This window comes from Rhinichthys klamathensis, unplaced genomic scaffold (genome assembly GCF_029890125.1).
Source record: "Rhinichthys klamathensis goyatoka isolate OS25496 unplaced genomic scaffold, OSU_Roscu_1.1 h1tg000220l_1, whole genome shotgun sequence".
NCBI lineage: Eukaryota > Metazoa > Chordata > Actinopteri > Cypriniformes > Leuciscidae > Rhinichthys > Rhinichthys klamathensis.
In genome coordinates, this window is record NW_026606744.1 from 2141175 (window position 1) to 2159792 (window position 18618).

Below are 18618 nucleotides of genomic sequence, written 5' to 3' on the forward strand. Positions count from 1 at the left end.
GACCCATTAAATATGGTAGCTCTATGTATATCATTTTACAGTCAACTTTCAGAAGGAGGCAAACTGGAGTTAAATGGTTTTGGACTACTCCCAGGTAAAGGTGAAATGGAATGTTTATTTACATTTCTGTCACTACTGGGTCCTTGAGCAGAACATTTAACCTCTAAAGGTCCTACCGCAAGTCATTTTGGCTAAAACGTGTCTTTGCTAAGTAAATAAAAATGAAGAACACGGCATAGTTCATTTTAAATAGTCATCCCTTTATTTAGAGTGCCACACCACTCGGGTTTTTGTCATGGGACAAGTGAGGTCCAATCAAAGCAGCAAACACACATCTCACAGAAGAACCAAGCTTCCACTTCCTCATAGAAAAAGTCAGTCCTGGCCACAATACAGAGGCTCTTCCCTTACAGAATTGACTTTTTTAAAATTAACTTTTGGTGATAAAAATCATCGCAGAGGTAAAAAATTATTAACCCTGCAACAAAATAGTTTTCTTTATGTTCAAGTATTATTTTGTATTTTTCTTTTTTTTTCCATGTTTTATTTTTTGTGTTCCTATTGGTTGCCACCAGACGACACCAGATAGTGATGATCTCTCTTCAGTCTTTCAGCTTCACCCTACAGAAAACAATTTCAAATTAAAAATTTTTGTTTTTCAGAATAATTTTAAACAAACACAGAAATAGCCTGGCCATTATAAGCACAGTAATTATAATATTATACTGATAATAATAAAAGTTACTCGTCAGGATGTTGCGGCTGCAGTCGTAGCAGTGACTCCCACTTTCTGTGTGGCGTCTTTCTTGGCCTGATGAGCCTGAAGAACTGCAACAGCCTCCTCCACCTGACAGCACAAACAAATCATCAGTCCTGCAAAGCCCTCACCATCTTAACCACAGAGATTCATGGCTCTCATAATTCACCCAAAAATGTCTGTTATCATTTACTCACACTCATTTTTTTCAATTTAGTTAACTTCAACTTTAACTTCTTCAATTTTTTTGGCGAACTAATCCTTTAACTGATAAAACGCCATAATTATATATAGATTACATCTCTAGTCTGTGCTAGGCAAGGCATACATCTTAATAAATTAATGCATATTATGTCCCTGGTTCAGTCAATATGCTTTGCATTGTTAAAAGCTTGTGACTTTTCCCATTATTGCACATAACAGCAGAGCTAGTGTCGGTTGCTGGAGGCTTTTATCATAGTTAACCACGACTGTCACCTTGGAGCGCAGAGACTCGTGGGACTCCAGCATGTGGAGCAGCTCAGAGTTGTCGATCTCAAGCAGCATTCCTGTGATCTTCCCGGCTAGACTGGGGTGCATTGCCTGGATGAGAGGGAACAATCGCTCACCTAAAGGGGAAAACAGAACAGGCACACGCAAGACAGACAATAAACAGTTTGAGATGGTTACAGGGAAGAGTAAAATAAGCAAGTAATTAATACTCAATAGGCTGCCCAAAAATACTCATTAGGCATGGCCAAAAACATCCTTGAGAGTGTAAAGATATGTTTAGAAAGGCTGAACGTGCTTACAGCCTCCTCATCTCATCTCACCAAGCATCTGTTTCTGTTCCTGAGGAGGGGCGGCAGCTAACATGGAGGCAGTGAGAGGCTCCTGACCCTGCACATGAACGGCTGGCTGTGCCTGACCAAGACAATAAACCATAAAAATATTATTGTGTTTGTCGAAGCCAATAATAATTTCCACGTTCTGGCCAATAACTGACAAATGGCCAGTATTAAAATTCATACAATTCTGTATAAACAAATTAAAAATAAAATCAATCATTTAAAATGCAACAATTTTAAATGAAGTAGGCATTACATTATAATGTACATTATGAATTTTTTTTTATAATTTTGAGATTTGCTAAATATTACATTTAACAGTGTTTTTAAAGATTAATAACTTTTAGTGGATGATGGCAAAGGTAATCTTAATGAAAATAATTAGCACAATTACATTTTGACAGACATACAGTATTATAGATATATCAGATATATATCCAATACCAAGTTACCAACTGATACTGCTAAATATTTAAAGGGTTAGTTCACCCCAAAATGAAAAAATTATTTCAGTAATTACTCACCCTCATTCCAACCCCGTAAGACTTTCGTTCATCTTCGGAAACACAAATTAAGATATATTTTTGATTAAATCTGAGAGCTGGATCACTCCTCCATAGTTTATCAAGCGACGAGAATACTTTTTGTGCGCAAAAAAACAATAAAAAATAACGACTTTATTCAACTATTCATTTCCTTCTCTGTGGGCCGTGAGATTTCACGTAGTGAAACTGCACAAAGCTTCTAGGTTGTACGTCACACGCATCATCACACACATGACCAGCGTCGGCCAATAGTGAGCCTACGTGTGACGTGCAACACAGAAGCTTTGCGTAGTTACACTACGTGAAATCTCACGGCCCACAGAGAAGGAAATGAATAGTTGAATAAAGTCGTTATTTTTTATTGTTTTTTGCACACAAAAAGTATTCTCGTCGTCGCTTGATAAATTTAAGGTTGAGCCACTGTAGTCACTCGGACTATTTTAACGATGTCTTTAACTTTTCTGGGCCGGCCAGTTTCGATACCTTAAGAAGCCTATGGAGGAGTGAGACAGCTCTCAGATTTAATCAAAAATATCTTAATTTGTGTTCCGAAGATGAATGAAAGTCTTACGGGGTTGGAATGAGGGTGAGTAATTACTGAAATAATTTTCATTTTGGGGTGAACTAATCCTTTAAGGGATAATCCTTGGCTATAGCTGTGCATTAAATGCTTTTAATGCACGGCGTGGAGGCAAAGAACCGCCCGATGCGAAGAGTGGATTATCCCGCTTATACCATACTCATTTGCCAGCACCGACAACTTAAAACTGTTATTGATGGTTTTTGCGGCACAATATTTGACCGGAAGGGTAAATTATTTTTGTCAGTTGCGGCTCGTTAGATCTAGCATTTTGCCCGCTTTGAATCAGACATAGAGATAAAGTAGTAGATTACATTTATTTGAATGAATTAATGAACTGTAGCATTCATTTGAATTAATTATCGAGAGAGATTTGTACCTGCGTCTGTTCAGCGTCTCTATTAACAACGAAGCTGTGAGTTTAATTATTTCAAAATAGCGATGTAAATATAATGCTTGCAGGGAAATATAATGTAGCGATTCAGTAGCGAAGCTATTTTATTACTAAATAAGCTAGATTAGCTTAGAGTTAGAGTCTAAGGAGTAGTTTTTATTTACATCTATCAGCATATATTAATATTACCTGTTGCAGTGTAATGGGCTGCACTACCTGAGGCTGAGTGTTTCGTATGGTGGTGGCGTACTTGTATGGGGGCATGGCACGTGGGGTCACCCCCATGGCAGGGCGAGGACCCATTGGTTGGCCAGTGCCTCCTAGTGGGAAATAGGAAGAGGGCAAGTGGGAAGAGGAAACGAGTATTAAAGCTATGATCAGGACAGAATGAACACCAAACACACTTGTAATCATTAAATGTGTAGTTTGTGGTGTTATTCAAGGGAATTACATAATGATCAGTTAAATATTAACTAAAACCAATAGATATATTATACATTATTTCGTATTATTATTATGAAACATTAAAATAAACTAAAACCTGAATTATAATCTCTGACACCTTCAACAAACTATGCAACTCTTAAAAATTGAATCTGAGATGATACAGAGACATTTTCAGGCCTCTGGGTCTGTAAAACAGGTCAAAGTTTGTTGTAATCGGGCATCACATCATTAGTGGGTTTTCTCACCCACTCTCTGTGCACCTGTGGGGATCCCGCGTGGGCCTTGGCCGGATGCATTGGGTGCCAGGTGGCGAATGTTGGCACGGGGCCCTGGCTGGCGCAAGGAGCCGGGCATGCCCTGGAAGCCACCCTGACCTCTGCCACCCTGCTGCTGCCAGCGAGGGTTCGGACGAATCTGGGTCAGCTGATTTGGTGCGTAGTATGTTGTTCTGTTCTGGGCCTGTGAAGCATGATAGAATTAATTTGATGCATTTGAAAAAATATATATAATTAATCAGAGAGATTATTAATCATTTAATGGAACATTTGACTACTTTAGAGCCCTTGTAAATGTATTAATTTATTATCTGTATATGTATTATATATTATGGAGTATAATACTATATTATATATATATAATAAGTCCATTTCGGACACATAGGAAAATAATGTGTTTTGGTGAATCATAATTATAACCATAAATTATAATGTTGAAATTATGAGATAAAATTCAAAATGTTGATATGCTAACTCATAGTTATGACATAAAAAGTCAAAATTATGACAAAAAGACATGAGATTAAATTTATTTTTGTCATAATTATTACTTTTCTTGTCATAATTTTTACTTTATTTCATAATTTTTTATTTACAAAAAAATCTATTTTTTGTAAATTATAATTTTGACATAGAAGTCTTAATTATGACTTTTCTTTTTTGACGCAAATTGGCATTCCATAATATACAGTGAGGTTGTGTAAAAATTATGAAAATATCGGAAAAAAAAAGAAAAAAAAAGTTATCTCAAACCTTTATTTTTCTGTATTTTCTAAACCATTTAATTTTTCCAGGTTTAAATGGAATTTAAATCCCAGATTTTATTGTTGTCTCAGACTTTTGTAGCTCACCCACCTGAGGCACAGCTGGCATGAAGTAACCACCGGCAGGTTGGAACTGGTTGATGATGGCGTTGGCGGGCATGGCTCTCATGCCAGCGATGCGCTGCATGTACTGGTTGGTCAGATGAGCTTTGCGTTCTTCTTTACGTTGGGCCAGGGCCACGTACAGTGGTTTGGAGCCCACAATACGCCCATTCATCTCTGTCACAGCCTTTGTGGCTTCCTCAGGTGAGGAGAAACACACAAAGCCAAAACCTTTGGACCTGCCGTCCTCCAACATCACCTACAGCAAGATGTACATTGTATAAGATCTCACCTCCATCAGAGAACAGTTTAAACCAAAAATATAAATCTCATAAAGCAGAATACTGCATAAGTCAACCCCTCTCTAGTGCCTAAGTGTTTCTCTGGACATTGAATATTTTTTTTGTCCTCTTCTTCGTCTTTTTAAAAGTTTTTTAAAAATGTATTTTATTATTATGTATTCCCCTGTCTAATACACAAATCTAAGCTATATGAGTGTTTCATTTGTTTGGTGGTTCCTTGTTATATTTGTATTATATTTAAAATTTAACAAACATAACTAGATTAAAAAAAGAATAATGCATATATGTATATATATAATGCAATAATGCATTGGACCAAATGTAGAGTCTTTGTGTCTTTAACTCAAATTTATTTAAACGTTTTGTTCCATCTGTTCATGTGGTACCTGCTAAAAATAAATAAATATGACAAACAAAAATGTAAATATGTAAGGATTATTTCTTGTTGGGTTTAAATGTGCTGAAATCCCTGTTAACATATCATATAAATTACCTCAATTTTTCAAATAAATCATGAAAATGTGCCACCTAGATGTACGTAATCATAAACCGCAAAAAAAAAAAAAGACTTTAGGATTCACAAAATTCTTGCTTGAAGTGACACATGTACCCTTCGCTAACGGCCTTGTAGAAGGGCCTTCATAAAGGGTTTCAGTTTCTCACTTTCATTTGGAACAGCCCTTGAAATACCATCCCCTTTCCACTGTGCCCTTCAGTGCAAAAATGTTGTTAGGAATTCGCCCAATAGTAAAAAATAGTAGAGATGCATCATAGAAATAGTAGAGATTTACCGATTGCAATTTTCTTGGCCGATTCCGATTTCCGATTTTTTTTGTAAGTGTGACCTGCCGATACTGATTTTTGCATATTCCATTTTTCTTTCAAAGAACTATAATTGACACCATATACAAGCAAAAATCTACTTTTCTTCAATGCTAATTTTTTTTTTTTCATATTAAAAATACTAATAAAATAAGAACAAATAAACAAATTTAAAACAACAGCACAAATAAATGCAATAGAATAAAGAGAAATATGAAATAAACAAAGTTTTAAGTTTTTCAGGTGGGTATTATATTGAGATATGAAATACTACAGAAATTAGTAATCAAATGTAAAATAACATTCGTTGTAAAAAATTGATACAGATCAATGCTTACAATTAGTTACCAAACTTCAAGAGCAGAGACTGATTCTCTTTGTCTTTTGTTCTTTGATTAACATGGCAGACAGCAGCAGGTTTATTAGGCTGCTGTCACTTTAAGAGCTACTGCACGGATCCAATATACTGTTACTGTAACTTGCATTACAGTAGGTTACAATCACAACTAATTACTACTAATTACTAGGTGTCATGATTCTGCCATCATGTCTCTGTTTTCTCTGGTCTTGTGGCAGGATCATGGCAGACCCATGTTTTATGTACAAGCGCATGGTCTGTTATTTGGACCATGTGCTTGTGTTGTCTCGTCTCGTAACCCCGCCCCCTTGTTATCCTCGTCTTGTGATTAGTGTCTAGTCAGTTTCACCTGTCCTCGTCATTAGTGTTCCCCATATAATCCCCTTGTGTTTGCTGTCCTGTGTCGGTTCATTGTTTGACGTTGTGTGCTTCTATCAGTGAGTATTTCATAGAGAAGTCAGTTATTCAAGAAGTGTCTGTTCGTGTCTTTATTTTGTTCCTGTCTTAGTTTCTAGTCATAGTCTGGTGTGATCTACTCTGTCTTGTTTTGCCCCCTCGTGGGTTTTGTTTTCCTGTTTTTGTATCAATAAATCCTGTGTTCATTGCATCTGCTGTCTGCGCCTGGGTTCACCTTCCCCCACATAACAGAATGAACCGACCAATACCGAACCCAGCAGACAGTATGCCTTCGCCTATCGACCATCATTCTGACGATCTTATACATTGGTGGCAGGAGGCGATTTCCGATTGTAGGAACGGCAAACTTCCGTTCTCTCCCCAGGGTGAGCGGTCCCTGAGAGAACACGCCCGGATCGTGGATGAGAGGCGTTTCTTCTTGCCCGAGATTCTGGTCAATCGATACCTCATCGCGGGCCTGAATGATCTGCCTTCTCTGGCTGAACGGGAGAGACTCGTTCGCCGCCCTTTCCAGGAGATGGTGGCCTGCTTGTCTAGGAAGGATTCGCAGGTAACCACCATGTCGTCTTCTCCCGGCACGCTGCCAGTGATCCCGGAGGGTCGCATGATTGGTGTTGTGATGCTTGGGGACCAGGCCAGCTCCACCTCGACTCCTGTGACTCCCGCTGACCTCCGAGGTAAACGAGGGAGACGGGTTTCTTGGGATTCCCCCTCGGAGTCATCGTCTTCTGAGCTCACCCAACCAGAAGTTGTCTTCCCTGTTCCTGTCTCGTCTTCTGTTGAGCCCTGTCAGCCGTTTGCGAGCCCTGCTGTGACCATTGCCTCACGGTCAAAGAGAAAGAAGAGGAAGAAGGGAGCCTCTTTTCCTCCGTCAAGCGCCGTCCACGAGCCCGCTCCGTCAAGCGCCGTCCACGAGCCCGCTCCGTCAAGCGCCGTCCACGAGCCCGCTCCGTCAAGCGCCGTCCACGAGCCCGCTCCGTCAAGCGCCGTCCACGAGCCCGCTCCGTCAAGCGCCGTCCACGAGCCCGCTCCGTCAAGCGCCGTCCACGAGCCCGCTCCGTCAAGCGCCGTCCACGAGCCCGCTCCGTCAAGCGCCGTCCACGAGCCCGCCTCAGCAAGCGCTGTCCCAGAGCCCGCCTCAGCAAGCGCTGCCCCAGAGTCCTCCACTGCGAGAGTTGCGGCTGATCTAGCCGCTAAAGAGGTTCTTCAAGCTGTTTCTGCTCGTCAGGAGATGCCCATCTTCATTGCTGCCAAGACCCTGTCAGATTACCTGTCTCATCTCGCCAAGATCCTTGAGGTCCCAGTCTGTCCTGTCTTGTCCCCAGCCCCCGAGTCTGTCGCCGAGAGCGCGGCACCCGAGTCTGTCGCCGAGAGCGCGGCACCCGAGTCTGTCGCCGAGAGCGCGGCACCCGAGTCTGTCGCCGAGAGCGCGGCACCCGAGTCTGTCGCCGAGAGCGCGGCACCCGAGTCTGTCGCCGAGAGCGCTGCACCCGTGTCTGTCGCCGAGAGCGTCGCACCCGAGCCTGTCGCCGTGAGCGCTCCACCTAGTCCTGCCCTGTCGCCTGCCATGTCCCCTGTCAGGAGTCCCGTTACCTCATCCTCTGTGTCCTCTATGTCTGAGCCTGTTGCTGCTCCCTCAGATGCAGTATCCCCATCTGTTTTCCCGGTCTCCCCCGTCTCCACTAGTCCCCGGACTGTTTCACCATTTGTTCCTGTCGCCACTTGTCCCCGTACTGTTTCCCCTGTCGCCACTAGTCCCCGGACTGTTCCCCCTGTCACCACGAAACCCCGGACTGTTTCGCCCAAGCCCCGTCCTTGTGTGTCTTCCTCCAAGTCCCCCCGGATTCCCCGTCCTCAGCCCTCGTCCCGAAGACCCAAGACCCCTGTCCCGCCCATCCACCCTGGACTGTCTCCCAAAGACTTTGTGTTTCCTCCACCTCCTCTACCCTGTATGTTGTTTTTGATGTTTCACCCTAACCCTGTTATTGTTTTTTCATGTTTGCCTTTATTAGTGTTTTCCATGTTTTGTTGGTTCGTGTCTTTGTCACAGTCTGTCATGTCCCGTGTTTAGTTTCCCTTTGAGGAGCGTCTGGAAGCCGCTCCTTAGGGTGGGGGTTCTGTCATGATTCTGCCATCATGTCTCTGTTTTCTCTGGTCTTGTGGCAGGATCATGGCAGACCCATGTTTTATGTACAAGCGCATGGTCTGTTATTTGGACCATGTGCTTGTGTTGTCTCGTCTCGTAACCCCGCCCCCTTGTTATCCTCGTCTTGTGATTAGTGTCTAGTCAGTTTCACCTGTCCTCGTCATTAGTGTTCCCCATATAATCCCCTTGTGTTTGCTGTCCTGTGTCGGTTCATTGTTTGACGTTGTGTGCTTCTATCAGTGAGTATTTCATAGAGAAGTCAGTTATTCAAGAAGTGTCTGTTCGTGTCTTTATTTTGTTCCTGTCTTAGTTTCTAGTCATAGTCTGGTGTGATCTACTCTGTCTTGTTTTGCCCCCTCGTGGGTTTTGTTTTCCTGTTTTTGTATCAATAAATCCTGTGTTCATTGCATCTGCTGTCTGCGCCTGGGTTCACCTTCCCCCACATAACACTAGGTTCCAAAACTGACTGTGTTAAACTGAATACTCACCAAGACAGGCATTTTGTCATCATTTTATGTGTATTTGACCATTTAAGCACAGTGAGCCACTCATTTTGGTACTTGTGACTCAAAGGTTGCTTGAGACTGAGAGGCGGCTTATGTGTGCTCCACTTATATAGATCAGTGGTGCGCGTGTTTTTGGTGTGAGCGTGAAACCTGCGGGAATTAGTAAAATGATGCGCTATACAAGCACTATTTAACCGGAGCGAATGAGACGAGTGAGTGAAAGGAGGCGGGTGTCACTTCACCGTCGGAGCGAAGAAAGCGAGAACGCGCAGTTGACTTTATTGCCTATGCCGCTAACAACAAAACGGATCATGCGGAAAACCGTCTGATTCTGGTCCCTGGCCGGTTGACCGGTGCATCTCTAAGAAATAGACTTTTGACCCACCTTGGTACTGGTTATGGAGCCGAAAGGAGTGAACTCTTTACGAAGTTTCTCATCATCGATGGTGTCATCAAGATTCTTTATATACAAGTTTACACCCTGTTAACACAAATATATAAAAATTAATTGATCAAAATTAATAGTTTTTTTTCTTTACTAAACACACAACTGCACACACAAAGACAAAACACAGCAAGTCATTTACCTGATATCTGCTGATTCGTTCCTGTTTGAGCTGTTCAAACTTCCTCTTGAGTTCTGCTTGTCTCTCCATCTTTTTCTGTGCTCGGCCAACAAACACTGTCTTGCCGTTAAGCTCCGTACCGTTCATCTCTTCCACAGCCTGAAACAGAAAGACCATCACAATCAATCACCTTTCAGTTCATCTGCTAAACTGTCAGTCCATCCATCCATCTAGCCAATCTCCCAGTTCAATGACAGTGTCAGTGTATCAATGCAGTCATTTACACTAATGCTGATTTTAAACATGTTTTAGCTTAAGCTGATTTGCATTATCAGCAAATCATAATTCAAATTCACTGTACCTTGTTAGCATCCTCATGCATCTCGTAGCTAACAAACCCAAATCCGCGAGATTTCCCTGTGGGGTCAGTCATGACCTTCACACTCAGTGTTTTACCTGCAGGTAGAAACAAAATCTTCAGAGAAAAATTCTAGACCACAAGACTACCACCACAGCCCCTTTATATGCTCAAACTCACCGTATTTATCAAAGAGCTCCTTTAGTCTCTCATCATCCATGTCGTCGCCGAAGTTTTTGATGTAAACATTGGTGAACTCTTTGGCTTTGGCGCCCATCTCTGCTTCCCTCTCCTTCCTGGACTTGAAACGCCCCACAAACCTACAAATAACAATGGAGACAGAAATGTGACTGATACAGAAATGCAATACAATCTCAGACCAACCACAGACAAGAAACAGCTGCAGCAGGGACAAATCTGACTTTAAATTTAATCTCAAAATTTCACTGTATAGGCAAAAAAACTTTTTTCAAAATATCTTCTTTTGTTTTTCCACAGAAATAAGAAAGTCACTCAGATTTGGATCAACAAGTTAAGTAAATGATTCTGATCCTTTGACTCTGATTGGTCAACAAACATTTACTCAGGGTTCCTCTCTGGAACATCTGTAATTGACAACTACATATCGTCCTGGTCAATCTACAAACCAATGGCCATCCTTCCTGTCACATAACTCATGCTCAGACACTCACACCTTGCGGTCGTTCAGCAGCATGCCGTTCATCTTCTCGATGGCACGGTCGGCTGCGTCCTGAGTTTCAAAATGCACAAAGGCGTAGCCCTTAGATCCGTTCTCGTCGCACACCACCTGTTAAACAGACATGGAATGAGACAACCTCAAGAATCAGATTACAGAGGGTCTTTTCTTATACAGCTGATCTACACAGCTTCTCAATGGGTATAGCTACAGTAACGTCTTTAGCAAGTCAGCTTAAGATCCTTTCCATCTAAACTGGCTATATCTCTTAAGCCTAGTGAATGTTTAACCTGTTAAGCTTCAAGCCCACTTTTGAAAAATCCCCAGAAATGACATACCCAAACTAAAACAGATACAGTTCATGAACCCTTTGCACTAAAAGCACAAGTATGATCTAATTTGAAAGCTGACACCTGGTTGTTTATTGTAAATGTAGAATTAATTATTGTCATAATGAAAAAAACAATTTTAAATAGCTTCAAAGTTTTGTAAAGTTATTAGAAATTTATTTTTATGAAACATCTTCATGAAAATAAAATTGAAGTTGGCCCTGGAGCAATCTAGAAATGCACTGCAGCTAAAGCCACATGTCTGACCATTTTATATTTAAAATCTGAAAATGATAAGTATAAAGCTCTGTATTTAGTTAAATGTTTTTCAAGATCATGTCAAATTACTTTATTTTGATTAGACTCTATTAGCAAACTGATGTTTAGTCATCTTCTGAGTCATCTATTCAGTCTATTGTCTCTATTGTTTTGTGGTGCCCCATTCAGTCTCAGTCTCCCCTGCACACATTTACACCTCTCCAGACTGGTTATTATGGCTCTAAATATGCATTTCTTTTGTCTGCATTATAGCTACTAACGACTGGCTATTCACAAGCTATTCATAGGGTTTCAAACCCTAATTTCTTTTATCAAAGTTCTCACTAAATATTTGAAACTGGTATCAAATGCACTGAAACATTTCAGTAAGCATTCCTATTTAGAAAAAAAATCATAAAACAATAACTGCTCGTGGCAGGTGGGCCTGGGCTCGCTAGCATGTTAGCTTAGCACACCATCAATACACGACCATTTATGAGATTAAAACTATGTTTGCGCTCCAAACTCACTATATAACGCAAGTCTAGTGTTTTAAGTAATCTTCTGTGATCTAACTTGGCTTCAGATAAATAAAAAAATCAGACAGAAAATGTATTATTTAGTGTTCTGAACGATGATGAAATCTATATCGATTAGCATTACATTATAAATATAATCTATTATTATGAAATACCTGGCATGGCTTGAAGAACACAGGTAACTCAAATATCATTGCAATCATGTTTATTGTCTTCAAAACATCTTTATCTGCATGTTACAGCGATCTCTGTACTTTCTGTATCACTCAGTGACGTCCTGGAATGTCACATGACTATGGGTCTTCTTCATGATCCATTTATGGACTTTTATTGGACATAATAGCGCCCCCATGCTATTGGTATGAATGGAAAACACAGCACATCTCAGTAAGAAGCGATCATTATGATTACATCGACGCATTTGGGTATAAATTCAATAAATATTATTCCTGTCTATAGAAATATGATGTGAATCTATGAGAATATATCAATATTTCTCCACATCTGCACATTGTTGAGCTAAAAGCCCTCAGGGACGTTGTTTTGTGAATCGCTGTCATGACGACAGCACGGAGTGTTTTTTTATGAATGGACCAGCTGACGCTCATAATTCATATTAAAGGTATCGACTCCTTTTTTTCATTTCATAACTCCTGACACAAATTAAGACATAACTGTCACTATAAGTTTCTCAGAATACAATAGTGGTCAAATACTGAATCTTGAGTCTTATATCTTTTTAATGATGTATAGTTTGTCAAGGTATAACATTAAATCTGATAGTATATTTGAACAAAAAAAAAAAAAAAACGCTTCAGTGCGCCGACGCTCTGGAGAAGGTTAAATATCCACACAGTCACGCAGAGCCGAAGCACAACCAAAACAATATTCTTCCATGCATTCAGTTTTGTTTATAAGAGGGCCAAATGTATAGTGTACCTTTTAATGTATCAATTATTTTTTTCCAGCTTTCAAAAATATAAAAGTCACTCCTCACCTTGCAGGACAGGATGTTTCCAAAAGCAGAGAAGGTATCATACAGGGCCTTGTTGTCAATTGACTTGTCCAGATTTTTGATGAAGACGTTTCCAACCCCGGATTTCCTAAGTGATGGATCTCTTTGTGACCACATGATTCTGATTGGCTTTCCTTTGACCACATCGAAGTTCATTGTGTCTAAAGCTCTCTCCGCTGAAACCAAAAAAACATGAGAAATAAGACATCTCTCTCTACCTTAGCACTTAAATTACTAACAATTACTAGAGGATTAAGACATGTCTTAACCAGCATAATGAATTGGTACATGCTGAGATACTCAAACATATTAACCACTTCAAACAAGCTTGAAGCTTGTTAGCTAGACTTTGCTAATGCTAGCATATCATAGAGAGTCTAATGAAACTGTAATCTAATAATTACAGGACTGTTGAGGTGCTACTGCCCAGATATTTTAGGATGATAAGATCTGTTAATTTTTTTAGTATAAGAATTTCCTTATTTTATCACTTCGACTCAAATAGGTTACTAAAACTCAAGTTTTTATTGTTGTTTATATGTCTATATGGTGTTTTTAATATGTTTTAAGACAAACCATGTGCAAAGTCATAAGTCAACACCATTGCTGAGTATTTTCACCTTAAAACTGCAGCGAAAAAATTACGGTTTGAAACATGATTTGAAATTCATGTTTCTTACGTTACAAACCACTGACGTTCTAAGTTGTTCAAAGCGTTTGTAAGGATGCTGATTTTTAGAAGGCAGCTGTCTGACTCTGAGATGGCGAACAATAACGTGTAACATTAGCAACACGTTATTAGCTGTTTAATAATGTAGTCAAGCAAAAGGCTAATGATATTAATTGATGTTATGTGTCCGACGTGGTAGAGAGCATACAGTTACATAAAACGCATTACCATTCTGATACACCAACTTGTATATGAGCCTGTATAATTCACTCTTCCATTTCTTCTTCTGAATCAGTTTCTGGTTCAAACATATGTGGATGAATTAAACCAGTATTTCAACTTGCCATTGTGCAGCGTTTACTAGTAAAGTTGACCAAGTGGATCTCTGCTGGTGTGAGTGATTGAGTGGAGGCAGGGCTGATTTGCATATTCATGGGTCCGCGTATACTAATCAAGCAAGGGTATAGAGTTACATTCAAGCTATTTTAAGGCATAAATAAAATGTCACAGGAAAAAAAACTTTTAAATATGTAATTTTGGTGATCAAAGATGAGTTTTAAGGGATACAATGATTGACTACAGGGGGACTTTAAGCTAAATGTATTTTATTATTGGTGTGGACTGATGGCACAATTACAGGTACATATATTTATCTGTTTAAATCATGTGAATAGTTTTTCCACTCATCCGCCATATTTATAACCAACAGCAGGGCAAAGTATTGGTGGTGGATACCCATCCCAAGTCTAAGAAAACATTTTTACTGATCTTTAACATTCATAGAAATGTATTTATATTTAATCCACAATGTTTACTAAATATAAATATACACGTCTGGAAAAGTCATGACTGAAAACATGAATGTCAGGTTTAAGGTTTGCCAGTTTCTAATCAAATTGATGGCATACTAAACTGTGAGGGACCTGTCACCTACTGTAATGCGTTATGATCTGTTTCTCTCTCTCTTTCTGTTCCTCATAGCCCTCCCCCCGACATACACACACACTAAGCACTAAAAATGTCTGGTGAACAAAATGGAGCAGCCTTGTGTCTGCTGCACTCAGCAGTTTGCAGTGTAATTGTATTGAACATGGTCATGGAGCTCAGGGCTGGTGGGATCATCCAGAGAGAGAGAGAGAGAGAGAGAGCAAAAGCAAATAACAACTTTCAGCCAACACAGGACAGGACACACAAACTTTTTTTTACCACCAATGTACCGATTTCTGGTTTTAAGCAAAACTTTGTTATATTTTATGAGGATTTAGAATTATTCGTTAGGACGCACATGCATTTACAGCATTTTGTTGTCAAAGTAATAGTAGTAAGCTTTCATCATTGTATAAAACAGAATAAGCAGAAACATGGTGTGGCTGTCCCATAAATTTGCCTGTCTGCTTGTTTCTTCAAAGCACCCCTCAGAAAAGACAGGCACAGTGAAGGCAGCCCTCACTGGCTCTATATTTAGCAGTTTTGGGTCCTTTGAGCAATGTGCTGGAAGGCAGCATGTGTTCAAGGCTCTGTGTCCATTGATGGGGCTGAGACACTGGAATGTGTGTGGCTGAAGCTTACCAGTGCCGGCAACTGTTTACAAATGCAGCTGTTACATGGTGAAAACCGAACCATGACCATGTGCTTGAGCACATTTGCCAAGAATTTGCATGTTGCAATGTATTATTACACTGAAACACTGTGCAAAAACATGCGCAATACAATCTCAAGTTCTCAATTCTAGATGTGCATCCTGCAGTGATCACAAACTGTTTTTTGTCTCTTATATGTAAACATGTTTACTATCAGTTGCCGTTCTGAGTTTCTAAATGGAGGTGAGTGAGTTCAACTCTGACCTTTTAACCTTTCTGCTATGAAAGAAGAGGACAGAATCGAGCATTTAATAGCACAGAAGACAGATATTTCAGACTACCAATCTGTTAAATAAATTACATTTTAAAATATAATAAAATACAATACAGTTTTTTTTTAAATGTAATTTTTGATCCAATAAATGCTGCCTTGGGTAGCATAAGAGACTTCTTTCAAAAACATTACCCCAAAGTTTTGAACGGTAATGTACATTCATATGTATTGCATAATTTGAGCTGATTGAACAAACAAATGTTTTACCCTGAAAAACTATTAACTCAGAAAGGAATGAAAAAAAAAAACATATTTAGTATATTACTTAAAAGTTGTAAAACTGTGCAGATTAGTTGAAATGTAGGAAGGACATGACAAAAATGAACAAAAATGGCCAGTTAACACTTGTTCTTGTCTTCTTTGAATCATTAGATTCTGAAATAATGCTGCTCCACAATGGTATTATCCCCTCCTGACACTTTAAATAGCACAAATAGGTCATGCCAGGTTGCAAAATGTGGGCTAACACACACACACACACACATACTAGAACCGTTCCCCTAGTGTTTGTCAGAGATCTAAAAAATGGAGGTGTCCTAATGTTCAGGTTTGCTTCTGTGTAGAATGTCCCATAACAAGGTTTATGGTAGATTTAGGCCACTTTGACTATGTGGGCCAACCAGTATTCAATTCTATTCTAGTTCTTTATTCCGATTATAGGCTATATTACGCCTTAGTGAGTCTTGAGCTTTTCCATTAAAATTGTCACAATTTTGCCATCATTTTAAGGAAGAATTTGAACAGAATGTTTGAATGTTTTTCTCTGGAACTTGATGTTTTCCAGGAATGGACAAGACTAGGCAAGCTCAATGGAACAAAATATCAGTCCTCCACAGGGTGCTCGGCATAAATGTTTCATACATGTCATGCCAAACTTTGTATCACGTACTTATATCCAAGTGATGATATTAAATCAGGACAAGGGAAATGATACTCTATTTAATATTTGCACCTTTAAAAGCTATTTAATTTATTTGTATGGTGCTTTTCACAATGCATAATGTGAGTGCCTTACAAATCCCAGAGTGAGCAAACCAAGTGTGATTATGGCAACAAAATCTTTCTTGCATGGATACTGGTTAATGATCAGCAACATCTTAACATCTATTTTATGTTACTATAGGCTACTGATGAATAAAACTGGAATAGATTACATTCGATGCTTTTATCCAAAGCGACTTACATCGCATTAAAGGTATACATTTATTGGTTCATGCATTCCCTGGGAATCACACCTATGACCTTGGCATTGCTGCACCATGCTCTACTGTTTGAGCTACAGAAAATAGAGTCATAACTATTGTATATTGGGATACTAAGAAATAATTGCTAGTACTTTATTTTTTACTTTTTACATAAAATACTAGTACTATTAGTCTTAAAATTATATTAGGCTATAAATATTATAACTGAGAAATAATTGCTAGTTTTTTGCTTTTACTCTTTTAAATAGTACTAGAGAGTAAAATACTAAATAATACTAGTAACATAAAATTGGAATAGATAGTTGTCTTGTAACTATTGGTATTGGTATTGGTATAGTTGTCTTGTAACTATTGGTAACTAAGAAAAAACTACTAATATCTTATGGATAGTTAAACTGGAACAACTTGAATATATTTGCTACTTGTCAGAAGTAATTAGTTGATTTCTGAACCACTGATCCCCATAGATTTCAATGGTAAAACTATTACTATAACAATGAAATAGGTTCTTGTCACTAAATGGTGACTAGTATGAACACGTTATATCCGAATAAGTGACAAATTGAATGGATTCAAGACCATTTTTGATACAGAAATCGAACTTAATCTAGTGTTAATTACTTAATATTAAAAAGATAGCCTACTAGTTCGTTTAAAGGAAAATGTTAAAGCAGCTTGCCATAATGGCTGGACATAGGCTAATGCGGTGTGACAGTGCTGACTTTCACACAATAGGCCATATTAGGAGAATAAATAAATCTCTTTAATTTGTTAAAGATGGTTATAGCAGGGAAGAACAGCGTGCTGTGGGTATCTCAGAAATACATGTGACAGCAGCACACAGGAGATCGAGACAGCTCGCGCGCACACACGATATCACCAGTGTCCCTATACATTTACGCACGAAGCATGTCACATTATTCCCGTTACTCTGACAGCTCTGTGCATCACGTTTAAAGTCGCCCAGGACGACAGGGCGCCGTCTTTCATGTCTTACCGTCCGCAGGCTGCTGGAAGTTGACGTAGGCATAGCCCAGCGAGCGCCGCGTGATCATATCCCGACACACGCGGATGGACAGCACCGGGCCGGCCGGACTGAATTTCTCATACAGCATAGCCTCCGTGATATCAGGGTGCAGGTCGCCCACATAGAGAGAAGCCATCGGATAACTCCCCGCGGTCGCTGCGTTCATATCTCGGTGTCGTTCAAGCCTTTGAGCTCGTGTGTTTTGTCTAGTGCTGAAATGCGTAAAGAGTGTCCTAGAACCAGAGGGACAAATTAGTCTATTAAACTTTTACGCTACTCTCCAGATAAACGATGTCGGGATCACTGACAGCTACAGCATATGAGTCCGGTCGCGAGGAACTGGCTTCAGAAATCGTCTGGGTAGTTGGAGACCTTGTCTTTTAAAAAAAAAAAAAAAAGTTTGCCCTTTTAAAAATAAAAAATTTGTTTTAAAGTAGTTATTTTTTGAGGTTTTCGGTATTTTGTATTTTTTATGTTTATTTTTTTCTTTTTTAAAGGTACTGAAGAACAGTGAGTTATACACTCACGGTGTGGTGGCCGGGGAAAGAGGGTGCGTGGGAAACGCACGGGCACTTTATAGCTCGAGCGGAGGAAATAGCAGCCAGGGTCGCACTCTGGATAACAGAAAAAACACGCGCACCGAGCATGCGGTGTAACATGACAGTACATTCAACAAGGAACATCCAACAGCGACATCTGGGTGCAACAGTCTACAGCACAAGGTTTCTTTTACATGAACATGGGTCACCCTCAAAATACTGACAAACATTAATTGGATCAAAAAGACTTATAAATAAA

At 39.6% G+C, this 18618-nt stretch overlaps 1 protein-coding gene across 4 annotated transcripts; it reads right to left on the reverse strand.

Annotated features, from left to right (window-relative positions):
- Positions 1 to 239: 239 nt before the first annotated feature.
- On the reverse strand, positions 240 to 18383 carry pabpc4 (poly(A) binding protein, cytoplasmic 4 (inducible form)). 4 transcript variants are annotated; one of them, XM_056264377.1, is made up of 15 exons: positions 18129 to 18382; positions 17791 to 18053; positions 12987 to 13180; positions 10859 to 10974; positions 10347 to 10486; positions 10170 to 10264; positions 9830 to 9967; positions 9628 to 9723; positions 4681 to 4950; positions 3796 to 4009; positions 3293 to 3423; positions 1570 to 1660; positions 1235 to 1365; positions 746 to 847; positions 240 to 621 (listed from the first exon to the last, which is right to left on the reverse strand). In XM_056264377.1, exons 2-14 carry the CDS (start codon positions 17984 to 17986, stop codon positions 749 to 751), a joined length of 1911 nt encoding a protein of 636 aa, XP_056120352.1. In that variant the 5' UTR covers positions 17987 to 18053; positions 18129 to 18382; the 3' UTR covers positions 240 to 621; positions 746 to 748. The 4 variants fall into 4 exon arrangements, with proteins under 4 accessions (XP_056120352.1, XP_056120356.1, XP_056120355.1 ...); XM_056264381.1 differs by having other exon boundaries at positions 3320 to 3423; positions 3811 to 4009; positions 17791 to 18383; XM_056264380.1 differs by having other exon boundaries at positions 3320 to 3423; positions 17791 to 18383.
- Positions 18384 to 18618: the final 235 nt, after the last annotated feature.